At 40.0% G+C, this 23,398-nt stretch overlaps 2 protein-coding genes across 3 annotated transcripts in view; one reads left to right on the forward strand and one right to left on the reverse strand.

Moving 5' to 3' along the window:
* Positions 1-3,918, reverse strand: part of SLC49A4 (solute carrier family 49 member 4) — a 76,698-nt gene extending 72,780 nt beyond the window's left edge. Inside the window, exon 1 of the mRNA XM_035000020.1 lies at positions 3,423-3,918. Coding sequence (XP_034855911.1) covers positions 3,423-3,765 — 343 coding nt within the window. The 5' untranslated portion in view covers positions 3,766-3,918. The remainder of the gene's footprint in view (positions 1-3,422) is intronic.
* Positions 3,919-3,957: 39 nt separating this feature from the next.
* The window catches only part of HSPBAP1 (HSPB1 associated protein 1), a 60,737-nt gene continuing 41,296 nt past the window's right edge, over positions 3,958-23,398 (forward strand). The window contains exons 1-2 of one of the 2 annotated variants that reach the window (XM_035000019.1): positions 3,958-5,649; positions 18,433-18,618. In XM_035000019.1, coding sequence (XP_034855910.1) covers positions 18,480-18,618 — 139 coding nt within the window. In that variant the 5' untranslated portion in view covers positions 3,958-5,649; positions 18,433-18,479. The remainder of the gene's footprint in view (positions 5,650-18,432; positions 18,619-23,398) is intronic. The other variant, XM_035000018.1, reaches the window with a different exon arrangement.

Raw genomic sequence — 23,398 nt, forward strand, 5'->3', positions numbered from 1 at the left:
TCAGGAATTCCTTGTTGGATGATGGGTTTTTTTTTTTTTTGCATTTCTTTAAATGTTTGTGAACAATATTGTGAGATACAGCTGAGTTACTTTTGATCTTTCTGAGGCATACTTTTAAGCTTTATTAGGTGAAACCAGAGCATTCTTCAGCCTAGGGTTCTTTTGTCTTTACTACTGAGGCAATGCCCCTATGAGTTTTCAACCCAATCTCTTCTGTATTTTGAGGTTTTCCCTTTCTGACCTTGGGAATGTGAACTATTCCTAGCTTTGTGTGAACTTTGGGAATTGTTCTGCCTATTCTTTTTTTGCTGCTCCTTTTTCCAGCATTTGGTAGTTTCCTCACATGTATCTGCTGATTGGTTATCAGCTGAAGACTGATCTGTAGAAACTCCCTGTAGATCTAGAACTTTCTGTAAAGCTCTTTTCCTTTCTGGTACTCCACCCTAAGAATTCTAGCTAAGTTGGTCTCTTGCAATTCTCAACTGTCTCCTCAACCTAGGGAAACTGCAGCACTCAGTCTGGGCTCCCCATCTCTACACTGATACCTGGAAATTCTTTCATGGTGTTCATAGGGATCACCACCCTGCCCTGCCTGTTGTCCAATGTCTGAAAACTGTTTCATATACTTTAATTTTTTGTTTTTGGTTGAAAATTGAAGGATAAATCCAGTTCCTACTATTCCATCATGGCCAGAACAGCTTTTGATCTAATTATATTTAATTCTAATACTCAAAACTCCTTGCTGCAGTTGTCTAGAAACTACCACACACCTGTCGCCAGGGCATTCACCCTCACTGTTTACAAATATCTTGGCTCATTATTCCTCCTTATGACAATACTTTTTCATAAATCTGGTGATTTCGAGATTCACTAGATGATCATTTCAATATCCCTGCCTCTCAGTCCCAACTTCTTATTCCATGATCATGTCCTCTACCCTACACCTCAGTAGTCTTTTCTCTTGTATATACTCTGATCTAACTTTTACTATGATTGCATCCATAATATAACTCAATTTCAAGCATTCCATTCTTCAACCATGACCTCCTCTTTCTCTCTTGCCTTGTTTTATATTCTTCCATAGCATTTATCACCATCTGACATACTAAATATTTAATTTTGTTTGTTGCCTAGATCTCATTAGAATATAGGCTCTGTGAAGTCTATCTTCCCAGTACTTAGCACACATTTAGGTACTATCTCCTTGAAACTTTCTTCACTTGGCTTCTAGGGTTCACTTGCTCTTGGCTCTCCTATTATCTCACTAGCTAGTCCTTTTTTGTCTCTTCTGAAAAATGAAAAGGGGTAAGAGGGTACAAAACCCATCTTAGGGAGATAACCGGTCTTCTATGATAAGCCGGCTGAGGCAGCAGCAAGGCCAGACAACTATCTACCCTTTAGGGAGCAAGATATTTTAGTACCCAATAATGCCGGTACTTACTTTCTATGTATGTAGAGAGGACTTCTGCAGCAGGACAGCCAACATATGAAAGTGTATTAGCTTTCTCCTACTAAAAAGGAAAACCACATACTAAAAGAGAATTTTTACATTTATTTTTTATTGCTTCAACCAATGGCGAATATAAAATTGAATTCCCCATGTGGTTACAGGAACTATTGAAAGAATTCCTGAAGTAACTTATTTTATAAAGTGAACAGGTATTCCCTAATTTATCTAGCCACAGATAGTTCATACAATTATAATAAAAAAGGTAAAAATTAACATTCTTCTACCATAAAAACAAGGTTGGTTAAATTTAGAAAATAATATTGAAAAATGCTCCTGACAAAAATATAAATAAAAACAAACAACAAAATAACATTTTCCCCTAAATTTAGCCAACCTTGTTAGGAATGACAGAAGAATTGTCACAGATTGGAGGAAATTAAGGAGAAATCATAACTAAGTGCAATTTGGAACCCTAGACTGAATCCTTGCCGTCTTCAAGGAATGGAAATCCCGGAATGGAAAAAAAAAAAGACATTAGTGGAAAAACTGATGAAATCCAATCTATAATTCAGTTTAAAAGCAAACAAACAAAAAAAAACAAAGAAAACCCCCACTGAGGGGGCGCCTGGGTGGCTCAGTTAGCCGGCTGCCTTGGGCTCAGGTCATGATCCCAGGGTTCTGGGATGGAGTCTGCTTCTCCCTCTCCCTCTCCCCCTGCTCATGCTCTCTCACTTGTTCTCTGTCTCACTCTGTCTCAAGCAAATAAATAAAAAATCTTTTAAAAAATTAAAAAAAAAAAAGGAAAGAAAACCTCCATTCAGTACGAGAAACCTTTCCTCAGCATCTAGCACACATCCTCTGCAAAAGTACCTACTCAATCTGTAAGTTCTATGCCAGTCAAGACACATCTTCCAGGGCTGGACACCTTTTTGTTCTTAGAAGGTTCTCTCTCCCTTTACTGTTTTGAGTTATATCCTTTTGTAGCTTCACTCAATTTAGTTCTTCCTTCTAGAACTACACAAAGTCTAATTCCTCTTTTACATGACCTTCACATATTTTGTATTTTGCCTCAAGTTTCTTTGTAAATGTTGACACACCCAGTTCCCTTAATCTTACACATGATTTTTACATCATTATTCTTGTCACGCCACTTTTAAAAAGTGCTCCAGTTTGTCAATGGTCTTCCTTCTGTTTGATGCTATACTTCTATGTCTAAAACGGCCCTCCTTTGTCAGCAGCTACATCACGGTGATCATGAATCATTTACCCATACCTATGTGGTATAACTCAGTGCCTTTTCATTCAGTTGTATGACCTCTTTTTTCTCCTCACAGAATCACACTGGCAAGTGGTAAAGTGAGACGTCTCTTCAGAGTATCCCTTAGAGAGTCTTCATTCATCCGCCACGCTTTATCTGAGAGTCATAAATCTCAACTGACACAACCACCTAGTCACAAACACACACTTTAAAGCTGCCCTGCACCATTTTAGAGAAATCAAAGCACTCAGATCGGAGTTTCCCAAAAGCCCTGGGCTGGAGTCATCTATTATGCAAAGCCAAATACTTCCTTGTATCTGGGCATCATCAGTCTATTTTCTGACCTTTCACCCTCAACATTCTCAAATCCCTTTGAAGTCAAAGCATCAGTCATTTTGGTCAGGTGTGAAAAAACGTATAGCACGTGCACAGGAATGCTCTGATGTCCACACTGTGCAAAAACATGAACATTTAGAGATCACTTAATCTCTGCTGTTGCGTAATGGGCCTTGATGTAAACATAAATACAGTATCTGCAAAGAAGCCTCCCCATATTTGTCGCTTTAGGGACGGAGGGTTCCTGGTCAGGAATGGGATACCAGCAACACTCGGTCACCTCACATAACCCTTAAGACGAAGCCGAGGGCGGCGGCTGGCGGGCTCTGGCTCTCCCCGGAGCGACCGCGCCGGCCGGCGCTGCCCGGACCTCCTCACCTCTCTTGTCCAGGAGCCACATGAACGCGAAGCAGGGCAGGAAGCCGATGGGTCCCCACAGCACGAGCAGCGCGATGTCCCAGCTGGAGAAGCCATAGGCCTGGCGCGCCGAGTTCTGGATGGGGCCCCAGGTGTTCCAGACCAGGCCCTGCGCGAAGCCCAGCAGCGAGAAGAGCAGCAGCACCAGCCAGCGGCGCCCGTACACCCGCCCGGGACCCGGGGCCGCCGCGGGCAGCGCCGCCGCCGCCGCTTCCCGGCTTCTCCAGACAGCCCCCGGCGCAGGCCCGAGCCCGGGCCCCAGCAGTGGCTGCCGCTCCTCCTCGCTGCTCCAGCCCGCGCCCATGGCGACGCGCGGCCCGCGGGGCCTCTGCCCAGCGCGGTCCGGGGGGCCGCCGACCTGCCCCGCGCGGATGCGGCCGCAGGAGGCGGAGGCAGAAGAGGCTGCGTTCGCCCTCGGCCTCTGAGCCGCGCCCGGTGCGCCTGCGCCGCGCGAGCCGGCCAGGGGCTGGAAGGCGGGGCAGGTGCCGCGGGCGGGGAGGAGGCCGGGGTACCGCTCTGGGGCAGTCCCCTCGCGGGCACTGGAGCATAAACTGAGGCGGTAGAGGGCGTGAAGACCCCCGTCCCTGAGGGAGGACAAGGAGAAACCAAAAGGCGGGAGGAGCGCGGCTGAGCCGGGGAAAAGGAAACTCCCAGAAAGGCTGTGTTAAGAGGAGGTTGGGCAAGGAACCTGGGATTGCTGGAGGAAGTGCCTAAGTTTACATCACGTGTCGGATAAACAACTCGGATACCTCCGGTCACTTAAGCTATTGCTTGCTTCTATATTGGATTTATTATTTTTGTTGGATTTCTAACTTTAGAAATTAAAGGGGGAGATAGGGTAAGATTGAGCTGTTGGATTTGCCCTTTGAAAATAATTTCTTTTTTACAGACAGTAAGTACTGCCTAGTTTTTTCAGTTACCCTTTGTCTTACATACCCAATGAGATTATAAACTAGCCAATTACATTCATATGTAATTTAAAAAGATATAAATATCTTTCTACTCGTTGCCTGTCACTAATAGGCTAGCAATAAAGATATGTTGATTAAGACTTAAGAGATTTCTGCCCCTCATGACTTAGATTCATCTCCAGTTATTACAATTTTGACCAGACGAAAAGTGAGAAGGGTGGGGGTTGATCTCTTGATCAAGCAGCCGGTTGTTTATTTCATTATACAAATCCAGAAGCCTGACAGTTGTCGATTAGTGTCCTTGAAACCCTAAGTCAAGCGATTTGGCTTGTGTGGGTCGGGAAATGAGTCACGGAGAGAGCAATTAAAGGACGTTTGCCTGAAGTTCGTATTCCCCAGAAGCCACAAAAAACAGATGGAGTCATGTTGCTGCCAGAAGGGCAAGAAAGGTGGAAGAGAAGCGTTAGCTCTCCTGGTAAGAGCGTCTGCAGAGTAAGGCGGAGGCGGAGCCCCCATTCCACTGCTCCGAGCCCCACAGAACTGCAAACCATCCCCTAAAACTCCAATACTGTTGGGTGTAGGAAAGCGGCAAGGCAGATAGGAAGGACGTGACTAAAAAAGACGGGGAGCAGAAACTAATCCAAGAAAAGACTACAAAGAAAGAAGGCTAAACTCTGGGGGAGATACAAAGCGCTACAGCCGAGACCACGTGCTGACATTTCAACAACCTGGGAATCAAAACAAACCTGCGTGGCCCCGCCCAGCGCCCGTCACGTGACTGCCGCGTGAGCGGTGCTTCCGGGGGAGCCTTGGAGTTGCTAGCGCGGCTCCTTCCTGTCCTGCGACTCCAGAGCCCGGTTTTTGGCGGTCCTCTGAACCCACTCCCACTCCACTCCACTTTTGGGTTGGGGCGGAGCTAGCCATGGCAGCAACCCCGGGGACGACCCCTGAAACGGCCCCCGAAGCTGGAGCTGGACAGGTGGAAGGTAGGCGCCAGGCTGAAGTCAGATCATGAGTACAACCCTGTGCCAGCTCATTCTTGGCACTTCTCCTGTGGCCTGTTGGTCTAGCTCTTATTTCACGTCTCTCCGGCACTGCATTAAACTGTGAAGAAATTATTATTTTTTAGTGAACGTGGCTTTTCTCAAATTGAGGCATCCAGATTTCCAGTCATCGTGCAGGCCCTGTATCCCCACATCCTGCCAGGGCTGATTCACGCATGAGGGTGGTTTGAATGGATTAAAATTAAATCTGTGAAAGTGGAGCCCACTCTTGAGGTAAATGGAAATATCTGGGACTGGGACTTCTATGAACAGAGATTATGAGCTTTTGTTAGATTTTGGTGGAACCCTGCCTTAGGTAACCAGTGAGGTTGGGGGGGCCCTTGTGCCAGAGATCTCTGTTAGCCTTTATTGAGTGATTGCTCCGTGCCTGGCACAGTTCTGGGTACTGCTACTGGAGAATCTAGAGACTTCTGATTGTTTATAATAATGCTTTTTTTCCAGTTGAGTAAAGGGGCCTAGAAAGGAAAAGAATGATTAATACCTGATAACATGAATAATACTAGCAGTACACACTGGGTGAAGGCTGTCACCAGGAGGAGAGATCCCTGTGGGGAAAACATAAATGCTTCGAGGAAGGAGTAGTTGGAGGTGGGTCTTTAAGATTGAATGAGATCGTGACAGACTTAGGTGGTAGTGCGGGGGAGTTGTGGGAAGACAGGGAGCAGAAAAACAGGATGGCTGTGATTGGAGATCAAATACTCATGTTTACCTAGAGCAGGAAATGACCAATCCAAGCAGAGGAAACAATTATAATTTTGTCCTGTCTGACCAGTCTCTTGTCCTTATAAACTCCCTTATGTACCCCAAGGATACAATTCTTTTTTTTTTTTTTTTTAAGATTTTATTTATTTATTTGACAGAGAGAGACACAGCGAGAGAGGGAATACAAGCAGGGGGAGTGGGAGAGGGAGAAGCAGGCTTCCCACTGAGCAGGGATCCTGATGTGGGACTCCATCCCAGGACCAAAGGCAGACACTTAACAACTGAGCCACCCAGGCACCTCTAGGATACAATTCTTGAACTTCATCTATACTTCCCATCCATTGATTCTTACATTTTCTGTACATCTGTACCCCCTTATCCAGTTTATAATGCATGCTCTATTTTGTCATGATCTCTCCCCTGAAGATGCACCATTCCCTTGTCCTTCCCTTCCTTTTATTCTTCTGGCAGAACTCATACTCTTGATGAACTCAACCTTTTGTTCTCTTTACACCTGCACTTACATGGCTGAATTTTTCTGGAAAAAGTCCTGGGCAAACTGATGACAGTATAAAATGAAAATGATCAACCTCTTGAATATTCATTCAGCATGGGCCTGAGATCCTCTGATTCTATTTCTGTGGTAAGCTTACTACCCCCCATGACAATTCTGCAGACTCTATATATCCTCTCTTCATCTCTTTCTCACTTTCAATGGGTGACTGCAAGTCAGGTTAATTCTGCATCTAATTTGTCTACTTTTCCCCACCTTCACTATCAGACCCTTGTCCAGATGATCCACATTTCTCACCTAAACCACTGCTATATCTTAAGGCCACGGGATCCTGTTTTTTATCTTGTGCCCCTCCAATCCCTTCTCCATTCAGCAAAAAAATTTTATTCTAAGTGCAACCTATCTAAAACAGTCGTTTTAGTTTTCCCCTGACTCCTAACATCTATTGTTCCTGCTTCCTTCATTTCACTTATTACAATCTGAAATTACTTGTTTATTATTGTTTCCTCCATTTGACCTTAAGTGCCTTAAGGGCAGGACCTATATCTGTTTTATTCACCATATGGCCCAAGCCCAGGCACATAGTGGACACTTAGTACATATTTGTTGAGTGAATGAATAAGGGAACTCTGTGCCAAGTCCAAAGGCAGGAGGAGAAAGAGCATGGCATGGTCCAGGAACCGAAAGAAGCGGGTATTAGAAGTGGTGAGGGAAGTGGGATCGTGAAGGGCACCTTATACCAAGTTAAGGAGTCTGGACTTTATGACAGTAGGAGGCCTTTAAAGAGCTTTAGGTAAGGGAGTAACATGATCAGGTTTGATTTTAGGAGGATCAGGAGGATAGATGGGAGGGAGAAAGACTAAAGAACAGGTACTTACCCTTTAAGCCTCAATTTTGTCTTCTGTAAAATGCATGATTAGTGTAAGAGTTAAAGATAATTGGGGATCATCTAGCATAGTGTTTGGCAGGAATTACATATTCATTAGTGGCAACCATTTTTATTATTAAAGAAAGGCCTGGCATTGGTGACTGATGGATGTTGAACTGAGAGAAAAGAACTTAGAGAGCTCTGTAATTTTCCAACCTGAGAAACTACATGTAAATTAGAAACCTGAAGAAAAGGAGGTGGTTGGGAGTAATGAGTGAATGCATAGAGTTTAGATTTGGAAAGATGATGCAAAAGATATCAAGCATGCAGCTGGGTAAAAGGAGAGGTTTTTTTAGATTTAGTATTCACTTTCCATAAATTCACCCTTTTAACGTATACAGTTCATTGGTTTTTAGTATGTTCACAAAGTTGTGCAGCCATTACCACTGTAATTCCAGAGCATTTCCATCACACTGAGAAACCTGTTATCTATTAGTAGTCACTCCCAATTAGACCCTCTCCCCAGCCTCTGGCAGTCACTAATCTACTCTGTCTCTGTGGATATTTGCCTACTCTGGATGTTCCATACAAATGGAATCATGTAATATGGGGCTTTTTGGGTCTGGCTTCTTTCACATTGCATAATATTTTCAAGGTTCATCTGTGTTTTAGCATTTATCAATACTTCATTCCTTCTTAAGGCCTAGTGATATCCCATGGTATGGTAATACCACATTGTTTATCCATTTATCAGTTGATGGCATTTGAGTTGTTTGCACTTTTTGGCTATTATGAGTAATGCTGCTGTGAGCATTCATGTACATGTTTTTGTGTTAACATGTGTTTTCAGTTTTCTTGGGCATATATATAAAATTGGAATTGCTAGGTTATAAGATAATTCCATGTTTAACTTTTTGAAGAAGCTGGTGAATCTTTTTTTTTTGAGAGAGAGCACAAGCATGGGTGGGGGGCAGAGGAAGAGGGAGAGAGAGAATCTTAAGCAGGCTCCATGCCCAGCACAGAGCCCCATGCAGGGCTCCAGCGCACGACCCTGAGATCATGACCGGATCTGAAATTAAGACACTTGGACATCTAACTTGACTGAGCCACCCAGGTGCCCCAGAAGAAACTGGTGATTCTTAATTTTGAAGTCCTAAGGAGGGAAAAAAATCTGATGAAAATACGGATTTGCTCCCCTGAAAAATGCAGCATAAATACACATTTTTGCAGGTGACTTCGTATTTTTGTATTAGATTCTCAGTATCCTATCTGTGGAACTTTCAATCACATTTTAAACTGTCATCCTCCCCAGAATCACCAGTTTGGGATGACTGCTTATTACCATTACAAAGTAAGTTAAATAGAGAAAATCCTACCGGAAGAGAAGGCTTTGCTTTAAATTACATAAGGCTTATGTGAACAAAGGGTAAAAAAAAAAGTGCATACATTAAATACACAATGTGAAAGGGTCAGTATATTCAGGATAATGATGAATATTGTGGGAGTCATAAGAAAGTTAATTTTTGAGCAAACTTACTACCAGTCCATTATCAAAAAATATTGGAATGTATATTGTAAACAGAAGACTCGTACAGTGAGGTAGAAGACAGACCTTGCCTTAAAATAGCTTGTAAATATAGTTTGGGGGGAAAAGATGCAGATAAAAAGAGTTGTAGTATAAGACATATCCACAAGCAGGAAGGAATTAATTGGGAAGTAAATATTACACATCTTCAGTGCTTTGGGGCTGAGAGAAGAAAGAACTAATGCAAACTGGATTGGTCTGTACTTCCTAGAGTAATTTGAGTTTGGTATAGTTTGAATATGGAAACGAATGGAAGAGGCCATTTCTGGCAGTCAAGGCTGGGAATAGGAGTGAGTGGAGAAAAGCCTGAGTCACATAAGGCCCAGAGGGCAGGGAGGAAGGTGAGGAGACAGACTGGTTCTACTAGAGTAGAATTGGTAGCAGAGAATGCAGATGAAAAGAAGGAAGATTGTGTCCTTTGAAAAACCAAACAAGAGCAGGGTCAACCAGAAATGTTGATGTGAAGAAGAGGGAAATCATGGGTTTCAGTGTTACAAGAAAAAAAATAGAGCAAGGCACCTCAAAGAGTGAGGAAGTGGAGAGAGGTATTGGGAATTTGAAAGTGAAGAAGCTTTAGAATGGTTGCTGTAGGGGCGAGGGTGATTAGGAATCTGCTAGTGATAACTACCATGCTGGGAACAGGCAAGGAACCTGGTGGAGGTGAGCATGGAATTGTGGACCTTTGTTCCACACATTGTGGATCCCTTTGTTTTGAGACTGTTTTTGATTGTGCTCAAGAGCTCATTTTGGAGAAGTAGAGAAAACAAGTCGTTAGTTTTAATAAAACTTCAATATTTTATATACATTGCTAAAAATGAGGTGTGAATTCAGAAAACATTTATTTAGCATCAGTTTATGCCAAACATTGTGCTAAGCTCTAGGGATAGAAAAGTAATCGTCTTGCCTTCAAGGATGTGATATTTTCTCTTGAAGTAACAGCTTGAAAGTTATTAAAAGCAAAACATGATCATATTGATAATCAAATATATTAGAATCCTTAATTTGAAAATAAAGTGGACCTAGGGGCCCCTGGGTGGCTCAGTGGGTTAAACGTCTGCCTTTGGCTCAGGTCATGATCCCAGGATCCTGGGATTGAGCCCCTTGTTGGGGCTCCTGCTCAGCAGGGAATCTACTTCTCCCTCTCTCTCTGCTCCTCCCCCTGCTCTCTCACTCCCTCTCTCTCTCAAATAAAATCTTTTTTTTTTTTTAAGATTTCATTTATTTATTTGACAGAGACACAGTGAGAGAGGGAACACAAGCAGGGGGAGTGGAAGAGGGAGAAGCAGGCTTCCTGCTGAGCAGGGAGCCCAATGCGGGGCTCGATCCCAGGACCCCAGGATCATGACCTGAGCCGAAGGCAGATGCTTAACGACTGAGCCACCCAGGCACCCCTCAAATAAAATCTTTAAAAAAAATGTACTTATAAAAAAAAAGAAAATAAAGGGGACCTTAAAAATGCAAAATAACCATGTTACTGCTATTATAGCTTATAGTTCATAATATTTTATTTAATAAAGATGATCTGTTTCCTTGGCACCTGGGTGACTCAGTCAGTTGAGTGTCTGACTCAGGTTATGATCAATAGCCAGAGCACAGAGGATTTTTAGAGCAATGAAAATACCCTATATGATATAATGATGGTTATATGTCTTTATATTTTAGTCCAGATCCGTAGAATGTACAACACTAACACTGAACGCTAAGATAAACTATGGACTTTGAGTGATTATGATGTGTCAAAAAAAAAAGTTATCCTGGTTAAAAAAAAAATGTACCATTTTGGTGAATGATGTTGATAACGGGGGAGCCTATGCATATGTGGGAAGGGGATATATGGGAAATCTGTACCTTCTCAATTTTGTTATAAACCTAGAATTACTCTAAAATAAATTCTTAAAAAACCAACCAACAAACATGAAACTACTTAATGTTAAGAATCAACTTAAATTCTGAGTGTGAGATGTTAGAGGATCACACATTGTTTGAAGCTTTTCAGTGAAATTAAAAGTTGCAATTCTTTGAATCTGATTCCACCTTTCAGACTGAGGTTGTTTTTCTCTTGGGCTCTGGTAGCTTTAATTGTAGCCAGGTTTATGTCTTGATGAAGAGAAGAATGTATTCTTAGTTAACTCTTATTCCAGTCTTTCTTGAAATGAGTAAACATATCATCAGCAGGAAGAAGGCAGATAAGAAGTAACTTGATAAGGGAGGACACTTAATGTAAGAATTTATCTCATGCTTTTAAAGAAGGAAGATCCCTCCCTGCCCCAGCAACAACGGACTAACCATCCCTTGCAGCCAATGAGAAACCGCCACAACCTCCAACTCTTGTTTTTTGCCAATGAACTTTTGTTCAAAACTTCCCAATTCCCTCCGAAAGTCAATTTGCTTCTCCTGAATTGTAATTCCCCTGCTATTCCCAAATAAGCACGTTTTGGTGGTAAAATAACTGGCTGTTTTAAGGTTGACATTCCCAAGGAAAAATTTCATTCCAGAGTTGTAGGGACTTGAGTTTCTTAGAGAGCTGACATTCCTATATGACTGGATTTACTCCTCCTCAGTTGGAGATGCCATACTCTGTCATTTCTTTTTTCATTAAAAAAAAAAAAATGGCAGGAGGATGCAGGGGAGTTTAAAGAAAAGCAAAAGCCTATGTAAACAATTTTCCATGCTAGAGCATATATATATAATTCATGTGTAGCTAAGTACTTTATATTTGATAAGGACAAATAACAGAAAAACTATACTGTTGAATTTTTTTAACCGTGGTAAAAACCAAACGACGAAAATTTATCATCTTAACCATTTTTAAGTGGACAACTCAGTAGTGTTAAGTATATTCACATTTTTGTGAAACAGATTTCTAGAACTTTTTCATCTTGCAAATCTGAAACTCTGTACTCAGTAAACAACTCTTCTTTCCTCTCTCCCCTCAGCCCCTGGTAACTGCCATCCTGCTTTGTTTCCATGAATTCAACTATTTTAGATACCTCATGCAGGTGGAATAATACAGTATATGTCTTTTTGTGACTGGCTTTTTTCACTTAGCATAATGTCTTCAAGATTCATTAATGTTGTAGCATATGACAAGATTTCCTTCCTTTTTAAGGCTGAATGATATTCCATTGTATGATGTCAATGGACGTTTGGGTTGCTTCCATCTTTTGGCTATTATAAATGTGTGGCTATGAATATGAGTGTGCAGATATCTTTTTAAGACTGCTGTTGAATTTTTTTGATGAATAGTTAAGATAAATAGCCATTTTATTTTGAAATACAGAAAATTTTCCTAGTGGAATTCTGAAGAGCTAGATGGAAACATTTTGGTAGAAATTTTGAAGATACTTTGGAGCCTTTTAAAGAATTTTAGTCTTTGAGACAGTCTTCTTTCCAGTATTTTTTTTGGTAAAGATTTTGTTTATTTATTTGAGAGATAGAGCGAGCACAAGAGGGTTGAGGGGCAAAAGGAGAAGCAGACTCCCTGCTAAGCAGGAAGCCTGATGCAGGGCTCTATCCTGGGACTCTGGGATCATGACCTGAACTGAAGGCAGACGCCCAACCAACTGAGCCACCTTAGCACCCCTATTCTTTCTACTATTAATTTCATTTAAAATATAGATGTACTTTTCCTTACTTTAAGTGTAGGACCAGTATTTGTTTTGAACTTACAAGTACTATTTATGAGTTCTGGCATAAATGGATTAAAGTGAGGAGGAGAAGATGATTTTCTGGCTTGACTGGGCAAGAGTTACAAATGTGTGTGAGGATGTGAAGTGTCCAGCACATAACTGTCTCCTGTTCCCAGCCTGAACCTGCTTGGGTGTTCACTATCGCACCAAGCATTGGTATTGGAAAGATTATGTCATAACAGCCTCAACACTTCTGTTTATGGTTTCGTCAGTGGCACCACCTTCTAGACCTTGAAATTCAAAGGGTTTATGACTGATCATCATTTTACTTAAGCATATAAGTTAACAACTTATATTAACTTTTAGGAGAATTTTCTTGGTTTATATTGACATTTTTAAAATAGTGACTATAAAATGAAAAATTATCATTGGTGTAAGTTTTACCATTTGGTCTTTGGTATGAATATAGTCATTTTGTTAAGTAGTACTTGCATAGTTCCATAAGTGTTTTTCTGATGTGGCCTAGATGTTCATTATTTTTTACCCTAATATCTACCATTCCAGAAATTTTTAAATTTCTTGTATATACAGAGTTGTTAGATTGATGAAACCATCATAGGCTTACATGTATATATTTAGAAATAATTTAGATTACTATGCCAGGACCCAGTTTTGTGACCTGCTCTTCTGTCACATTCTAAAAACTTTTAAATAAGATTTTAATAAAATCTAATAAAATTTAATTGAAATTTTATAGTTATTAACATTTCTATTAAAATTATACCTGACATGAGAGATGAGTTAATTTCAGTTTCAGGATCTTTGTCTTTGTTGTATTCTATCAATATTAGGAACGAATTCTGGAAACTTGGTAAGTTTTCCTTATTCTCATCTTGAATTCTAAATCTCAGATACAAATCCAAGCCAGGTATTAATTGATGGAGGAAGGCAGATTGCTAACAAATTCAGAGAAATTAGGTTTCAAATTATCATGTAGCTTGCATTAATTAAAGAAAAAATTGCTGAGAAAGAGGCAATTTGCTTTTTAATCATGTTTCACTATCTCCAAAGAATTAGTTGAAACCAAAGCTTTAATAAATTGTAAGAATAACATGCTACATTTAGAGGGAGAAAAAACTATGTGCAACACCTAGATCACTAATCTTTTTTCCAGCAGTTTCTAAGTCATTTCATTAGAAATTGTTGCTTGCTGCAAGTTTAGACCTAAATACACTTATCCTTTAAAGGCTGTCAGGGTTGCTTCAAAATTTTTATGCTCTTTGCAGATATTCCTGGCTTGGAGTGACTGAGTGCATCCCTAGGCTATTTAATTAATACAATGTAGATTGCATTCTTCTTTAAAGGAAGTTGTAACACTTTAATTTGTTATTTTAATGGCCCAGTTCATTGTTGATTAAACTATCAGAACCAAATTACTTTTATGTCACAACCAACTGATTGTTTTATTTCATTGATAGGCCTGAGATTCTGTAAATATGCCAATTTCTTGTTATGGTGAGCATCCTGCTGCCTGTTCTGTACACACTTTATTGCACTTTTTATTCATTTAGCAAACGTTTGAGCATTTAATATATCCCAGTCACTGGGCCAGGTGCTTTCTCAGCAAATTTTAGTTTTTAAGGTCTCTTGTTAAATAACTTCTGGGATGTCTGGGATTTTTAAATCAGATCATTAACTACTTTTTTAAAAGGCATTATGTTAGAGGAAAAAGTATTTCTTTGAAGCTATTCAAAAAGTAGTGCCGAAACACTACTCATGTGTTACTAATGACCATGTATTTATTTGTGGAAGGGTGGCAAGATATATCTTACCCAAATATGAGAACTCTTTGGGGAATGTTCAAAGCCAGATCTATTGGCTCTGATTAAAATAAGCAGAATAGGGACGCCTGGGTGGCTCAGTCGGTCAAGCGTCTGCCTTCGGCTCAGGTCATGATCCCAGGGTCCAGGGATCGAGGCCCGCATTGGGCTCCTTGTTAAGGGAGGAGCCTGCTTCTCCCTCTGCCTGCCACTCCTCTGCTTGTGTGCTCTCTCTCTCTCTCATTCTCTCTGACAAATAAATAAACCTTTAAATAAAATAAAATAAAATAAGCAGAATAAATGATTCCCTACCCCAAAAGGACTGGTGCTTCTCTTTTTATCTGCCCTTTAAAGTTCTAGAAAAAAAGTGTTCAAAGCTTGAATATTTTGTAACTATAGAACTGAAAGAGTGCTACAGGTCAGACCAGCCATGATTCATTCAGTGTAAGTCACAGAGTATTTTATAGAGAGAATATGGTTGTCCTTGAAAACAATAGCCTCAGAAGGCAAGGTGTTAAACCAGTTATGAACTAGTAACAATCTTGACTATAAGAATTACTTTTTATATGTAAAGGGATTTAGGAGGTAGAATTTTGCTGGTATTGATTTAGTGGCACAAAGATGGATGTTTTTGCATTCTTTCAGCTGAGGTTTGCAATTTCCTGGGCTTTTGTTTGTTTGTTTGTTTGTTTGTTTGTTTAAGCCCAATGTGGGGCTTGAACTCATGACTCCAAGATCAAGAGTTAAATGCTCTACCACCTGAGCCAGCCAGGCGCCCCCTGGGCCTTTGATCTCTCAAGGTGGCTAACCATTATGTCTGTTTTCCAGGCAAAATGTAGGAGAGAAGGCTAAGGGCAAAAAGACTGACTAGGCAACTTCCAGATACATCTCTGGCCGCTTGTATCTGTGTAGGAGTCTGGGAATTGTAATTTTTCAGCCACACTCGTTGCACAGAGTTCTATTAGTAAGGAAGAAGAAAGTGGGAATGGGATAAGGTAGGCAACTAGAAGTCTCTACTACAGGTATTATCCCACCAACCCCTGTCCACATAGGCACAAACCAAAACATGCCTCTTTCCCCGACAGCACACCTGGATTTATTATCCATTAATTGGTCTACAGCTTTCCAAAACTTACCTTTCTTTTCGGATTATACTGTCTCTCCTGAGTTTGTAGTGTTCGTGTAGGTCCCACAGTTTGAATTCTCTGGAAGCAGGATGGTGCAGTGGAAAGAGCACTGCACTTGGAATCAGGGAACTTGACCTGTAGTTCCAGTTCGTCACTGGTGTGTTGAGCTTTGACATCTGAGCTTCCTATTTATTCTTCTTTTGGATAATGGAGATAAAATGTCTTCTCTGCCTGTTTTGTAGGCTTCTTAGATGGTCAGATGAGCAGTTTTAATGTATATAAACGTACATGGCAAATAGTAAAGCATCATATGAAGAAATGCATTATTATGATGATGATGATGTTCAAAACCAAACTCTTCATCTTCCCACCAGAATGAGCTGCTGCTCCTAACTTTTTTTTATGTCACGTCACAAAGTCTGGAAACCTCAATATCCCTTATGGCTGCATCTGCCTCCCACCCCACATCTTTGGTTGTAATAGTCTTTGATACTATTATCTTAGTATTTCTATATATCTACCATCTCTACCCTCCTTACTGCCCCCCCCCACGTTGTTCAGGGCCTTACTGTAACACTTTTTACTTGGCTAGTACAGTAGCTCTCTGAGTCAATTCCAGTCTCTGCATCTCCACACATTTCTCCATAGCCCTCATTTTTATTGCTAATGAATATAATGTACCATGGGAAAAAATTTGCATAACATTTAGTAATATTCAGTAAATATTTTTCTACTTTTAGACATTAGGCTGTTTATATTTTCAGTTTTTGTATTATGGTAGTAGATATTTTATGTGTATATGTATACATATATAATATATATAAATATTCATATAGCTGATGATTACTTTGTTAAAAGCAAATTCCTATAACATGAGTTACTAGGTTAATGGGTGGTTATTTGAGACTTCTGCTTCATTTTTACAGTTGTTTGCCAAAGGATAGTACTAATTTATGTGCCACAAACAACAAAGTATTACCATGAATGTATTACAGCTTCTCACAGCCTAGCAAAACTTAAAAAATATATAATAAAAAATGCGGCTTGTCCCTTTTTCATGTACACGGATTCCAGGCACTCCAAGTCCAGGAAAGTTTGGTGGGTCGCGATCCAGGTAACCTTGTACTTAACATTTATAGGCGAATATGGTTCAAGTCCCCTAATGTGAATTTATCAAACATGTCAAAAGTGGAAAACAAGAACCTCAAGGAAGGATAGAAAATTTTATTCCTGGTCACATCCTGTTTCCCTCATAGGCTCCTTAGCACTTAAAGATAAGCCTGGGGCTTCATTTACTTCGAGATACCCAAGGGTATCTTCTCTCTTCCTCCCCCCACCCAGCCCCCAGCTCTTCTACTGCCTTTTCCCTCTGAGTGTCCACCCTTATCTCCTCACTTGGGAGCCCTGACTGTGTAGACAATGACAGACTGTCCTCACATGTCTTGCTTCCTTTCATCAAGGGCTTAGGGAAGGATTCTGAGTATTTGCCCCTTGTCTGAGCAAAGGGGCCAAATTGACTTAAATTTTCATTTTCTTTAAAAACAAGCCTTGCATTCAGACAAGTGCAAATTACTCAAATTCCTTGATGACTCCTTCCCCATCCCTCTTCCTTTTATCAGAAAGTTTATTTTATTTTTATTTTTTTAAAAATATTTATTTGAGAGAGAGAGCGAGCGAGCAGTGGGGAGGAGCAGAGGGAGAAAGAGAAGCAGACTCTACACTGAGCAGGGAGCCCGACATGGGGCTCGATCCCAAGACCCTGGGATCATGACCTGAGCAGAAGGCAGCCACTTAACCAACTGAGCCACCCAGGTGCCCCAAAGCAGAAAGTTTAGAAGAAAGTTGGATGATGGAAGAATTTGGATTATTATATGAGCTTTTCTTAATTTTTTTGAATTAAGTGTAATTACAGAATGGATAATGAATTAGAGGGTTTAGCTGACTATTCTAGAGAATCAAATCTAGAGAATCATAAATATATGCTGATGATATATATATGTATCTATATATCAGGAGTGAGAGTATGAAGTATTTTTGACTTTCCCAAAAAACTTTCCTTTTAAGATGTCTTTAAGGGGAAACTTACTTGTTCTTTTATTTAGCAAATACTTATCATTACATCCTATCCAAGATTTACTTATAGTCTATGATTCTGTGAAATTTATTGAAGTACTCAGTAAGTCACAGTATTTGTTTGTACAATATCCCATATCCCTTATACTGTTTATGGATGCAATTGAAGTCAAGGATTAACACTGATATCCATCCTAGTACATCTTTTACCTTTTTAAATCGTGAATGAAAATAATCCCCCCCTCACCCCTTTGACTGATGTATGAATTCAGTAGTCTTTTTGGGTAAACACATGATATAGCAAGTAGAATTACACCTGACTCCAGCAACTCTAGTTCTAGAGTAGTTCCCATCAGCATTTCGTATACAACCCTCTATTTAGGAAATACAATTTTCAGAAAATTGTGTCTTTTAAAATTTAAATATAGTTGGAAAGCCTTTTTTAAAAACATTTTTTGACATGAAAATTGTAAATATTTTCCAACATTTAAAATTTCATATGAAAAAATCATTTAAGAATTACAGTTTTTGAGGTCAAATATTTATGTAAATAGTAATAAATGAAGTGTAAAATGTAGTATAATTGCATAGAAAGATTTATCATAATAGAAATGATGTTAGCTATTTTTCTTTCATATTATGTGAAATAACTTTATAGTTATCTATTTCTCTTCTTAGGTGAACACGTCAAACCTTTTACACCAGAGAAAGCAAAAGAAATTATAATGTCTTTACAACAACCTGCAATCTTCTGTAACATGGCTTTTGATTGGCCAGCACAACACTGGACTGTTAAACACCTTTCTGAGGTCCTTCATGGCAAGCAGATACGATTCAGGATGGGAATAAAAAGAACAGATACAGGTAGGACTACAAGTAATCATCATAATAATGTCTCTTTAGTAGCATTCTCACATTCTTAGCAGTGGTTTCTTTATCTCTAGAGAATCCTTTATTTCTAATCCTGTTTTTGACCATTTGCAGATAGGAAAGTTTTATTGGAAGTTTTAGAAGGACAATTTGTGTTAAGATTTTTTTTTTTTTTTAGGGGCGCCTGGGTGGCTCAGTCGTTAAGCATCTGCCTTCGGCTCAGGTCGTGATCCCAGGGTCCTGGGATCGAGCCCCGCATCGGGCTCCCTGCTCGGTGGGAAGCCCGCTTCTCCCTCTCCCACTCCCCCTGCTTGTGTTCCCTCTCTCGCTGTGTCTCTCTCTGTCAAATAAATAAAATAAAAATCTTCAAAAAAAAAAAATTTTTTTTTTAGAGTAAACCTATAGTTGATAACATTATACAGTTGATAACCTTATAAGTTGTATTTGTTCATGTATCATGGACCACAGATACTTAATATTTGTTAATGTGTTATTATTTATGTTCCCCTGTGACTGAGAAGATGATTACTAAGCTTATGGTCCCTTTTACTTTTGACTCATGTAGAATGTGTCCTTTTATTTGTGGCTTCAGGCACTATATTTATAGTGCTTACTCTTGGTTGTAATTTTCTCTCTCTCTTCTATTCAGCTGCCTGACCTCTACAGTACTGCATAAATATGAAAAGTATGTAAAGCTGTCTTTTTTTCATCCTCTTAAGCAATTAGATTTTGCCAGCTTCTTCTTCTTCCCTGGAGACTTGTAACATTTTGATATTTTGCCTTATAGTCAGATAACACAGTTACTGTTAACTCTAAAAATAGTTAATTTAAAGGAAAGATACAGCGCTGTTTTTAATCTAAAGGAGTCCATAACGATTGTCTGGCTTTAGAATGTGTATAACTTCTATTTTGTAGTTTGGTGTCTAGAGTTTGGTAGTCTAATGTTTGCAGCATTGCTGTGAAGTGGCTCTATGAATATCTATTAATAACTCAGAAGGAACTAGAAAATTACCCAGTTTCCCTTCTAGCTTCTCTAAACTTCGTTTTCTTGTGTTGACCTTCTCGTACATCTCTCAAGAATTACTTGGTTTTTGGTGTCTAGAACCCCCTTGTACTCATGGCAGGTAGAGCAGGATTAATACCTAAAACTCTTTGGCATCTCATTCTAATCCCAGACCAAAATGTTTACTTTATTTTAAAATTAAATGCTAGACCAGCAAAAGGCACATAAAAATTTAGCTTGTGCTTTTTCTTTCTTGATTTTAGTCAAATAAATCTCCCATCCACTGAGGTGTCTGTTAGACAGTAATTTGGAGATAAATAGGAACTGTAACTTTTTTCTCATACCTGATTAGGCTCCAAATACAATATGACCACTAATTGCTAACAGTTATTGAGAGCTATTGTGTCAGGCACTCTTCTGAGTGCTTTATACATTTTAATTCTCTTAATCTTCTTCAAACCCTCTTAGAATGGTACTATTATAAGCCTATTTTGTAGATGAGGCACAGTGATTTGACATTTTCAAGCTATGGATGCAATTGAAGTCAAGGATTAACACTGAGAGGGGGGAGGGTCAGAGGGACCCTCTTAATGAAAGCATAAATGAAAAAGAAAGTAGAAGGTCTCTGCAGTTGTGAGCAACTGCTCTGTTTTTACTAAAGATAATTTTTTAAAAAATTTAGATACAATTCACATAAAATTTATCATTTTATTTTATTTCATTTTTTATTTTTTATTTTTTTAAAGATTTTATTTATTTATTTGAGAGAGAGAATGAGAGAGAGAGAGCATGAGAAGGGGGAGGGTCAGAGGGAGAAGCAGACTCCCTGCCAAGCAGGGAGCCCGATGTGGGACTCGATCCCGGGACTCCAGGATCATGACCTGAGCCGAAGGCAGTTGCTTAACCAACTGAGCCACCCAGGCGCCCTAAAATTTATCATTTTAAAGTATACAATTAAGTGGTTTTAGCATATGCACGATGTTGTGCAACCATCATCACTGTCTAATTCCAGAACATTTCATCACTCAATAAGGAAGCCCAGTACCCTTTAAGCAATCACTCTCCATTCCACTTTACCCCCAGCCCCTGGCAACCACTAGTCTGCTTTCTCTTTTTATAGATTTGCCTATTTGGGACATTTCATATAAATGGAATCATTCAATACATGGCCTTTTGTGTCTAGCTTCTTTCATGAGCATGTTTTCAAGATTCATCCAGGTTGTAATATATACCACATTTTGTTTATCCATTCATCAGTTGATGGACATTTGGGTTGTTTCCACTTTTTGGCTATTATGAATAATGCTACAATGAACATTTATGTACAGGTTTTTATGTGGATATATGTTTTCATTGCTCTTGGGCTTATACCTAGAAGGGGAATTGCTGAGTCATGGTAACTCTGTGTTTAACCTTTTGAAGAACTGCCAAAAGGTTTTCTAAAGTAGCTGAAACATTTTACGTTCCCACCCCACTGTATGAGGGTTTTAATTTCTCTACATCTTTGTCAATACTTACCCTATTTTTTATTCCAGCCATCCTAGTGGGTGTGAAGTGTTATCTCATTATGGTTTTGGTATGCATTTCCCTAATGACTAATGATGTTGAGCATCTTTTCACATGTTTATTGACCATTTGTATATCTTTTTGGAAAAATGTCTATTCAAGTCCTTTGCCCATTTTCTAAGATTTTACTTATTTTTGCGCACGAGAGAGAGAGAGAGAGAGAGAGAGCGAGAGCGCATGCACGCACGCACAAGTGGGGGCTGGGGGGGGGTGGGGAAGGAGCAGAGGGAGAAGCAGACACCCCACTGAGCAGAGAGCCCCATGCAGGACTCCATCCCAGGACCCTGGGATCATGACCTGAGCCGAAAGCAGAAGCTTAACCAACTGAGCCACCCAGGCGTCCCTCCCATTTTCTAATTGAAGTGTTTTTTGGTTTGGGGCTGGGAGGTTTGGTCTTTCTGTTGTTGAGTTTAAAAGAGATCTTTACAGGTCTTCCTCAACTTATGATGAGATTAAGTCCTGATAAACCCATCATAAATTGAAAATATCTCAAGTCAAAACTGCATTTAATACACCTAACTGAACACATGGGTGGCTCAGTTGGTTAAGTGTCTGTCTTGGGCTCAGGTCATGATCCCAGAGTCCTGGGATCGAGCCAGCATTGGGCTCCTTACGCAGCGGGGAGTCTCCTTCTCCTTCTGCCCCTCCTCCTGCTCATGCTGTCTCTCTTTCTCTCTCTAATAAATAAATAAAATCTAAAAAAAAAAAAAAAAAAAAAATACACCTAACTTACCAAACATCATAGCTTAGCCTAGCTTACCTTACATATGCTCAGAACACTTACTAGCTTACAGATGAGCAAAATCATCTAACACAAAGCCTTTTTTTTTTTTTTTTTTAAGATTTTATTTATTTATTTGACAGAGAGGGAGATAGTGAGAGAGGGAACACAAGCAGGGGGAGTGGGAGAGGGAGAAGCAGGCTTCCCGTTGAGGAGGGAGCCTGATGCGGGGCTAACTCTGGAATCAGCTTGCATGGGTTCAGATTCTGGTTTACCATGTGACTTTAGGCAAGTTACTTAACTTCTCTGTATCTTACAAATGTTTTCAAGATTAAGTGTGTTTGGGCGCCTGGGTGGCTCAGTTGGTTAAGCAACTGCCTTCGGCTCAGGTCATGATCCTGGAGTCCCTGGATCGAGTCCCGCATCGGGCTCCCTGCTTGGCAGGGAGTCTGCTTCTCCCTCTGACCCTCCCCCCTCTCATGTGCTCTCTCTCATTCTCTCTCTCTCTCAAATAAATAAATAAAATCTTAAAAAAAAAAAAGATTAAGTGTGTTTGTATGCATAAAACATGTAGAGCAGTGCCTAGCACATAGTAAATGCTCAACAAATGTTATTTAAAAATAGAAATAATTAAAAAATAAAAGTATGACTTCCTCATTGTAGAGGACATTGAAAAAAGGGGAAGATCCAAAGAAATTTAAAAACACTTTGTCCAAGAGAGAACCACTAGTTACACTCCGATAACTGTTTATGCAGGACTTTTTGTATTTTAAAAATAAAGTTGTATTAATTTTCACGGCCTGCTTTTTTTTTTTCACATCACATGTCCTGAGCAGTTTCTCTTGATGCTAAATGTGACTTTTAAATGGCTAACACTGTGTTGTATGCTAGTATCATGATGAATTTAAAATTTTTTCCTTTTGATTATTTAGATTGCTTAGAAGCTTCAAATTTATAAATAAGACTATAGTGCGGGGCGCCTGAGTGGCTCAGATGGTTAAGCGTCTGCCTTCGGCTCAGGTCATGATCTCAGGGTCCTGGGATCGAGTCCCGCATCAGGCTCCCTGCTCCTTGGGAGCCTGCTTCTCCCTCTGCCTTTCTCTCTTGCTCTGTCTCTCATGAATAAAAAAAAAAAAAAAAAAAAAAAAGACTATAGTGAGCATCTTTGAAAACAAATCTTGCTCAAGTTTCTGATTATTTCCCTAGGATAGATTCCTAGAAGGAGAATGACTGGGTCAAAGGGTGTGAATGTTATCACGAGTTGCAGCACTGTGCATTAACCTTCTTACACCAGAAACCTGAGTCATCTGATTTCCCCTCTAAGTGGTGTCTGGTGACCCTGTGACTTACACCCTAAATATGTAGCATATCTACCTGCTTCTCTCATTCCCCATGGCCATCTTCTAGGCGGGGTTACCCTACTCTCTCTCACCAACATAGTTGTAGTAGTCTCGTCCCTGGTCCCTCTGCACCCCCTGCCCTCC

This window comes from Mirounga leonina, unplaced genomic scaffold (assembly GCF_011800145.1).
Source record: "Mirounga leonina isolate KUSES-001 unplaced genomic scaffold, KU_Mleo_1.0 Mir_115, whole genome shotgun sequence".
Lineage (NCBI taxonomy): Eukaryota > Metazoa > Chordata > Mammalia > Carnivora > Phocidae > Mirounga > Mirounga leonina.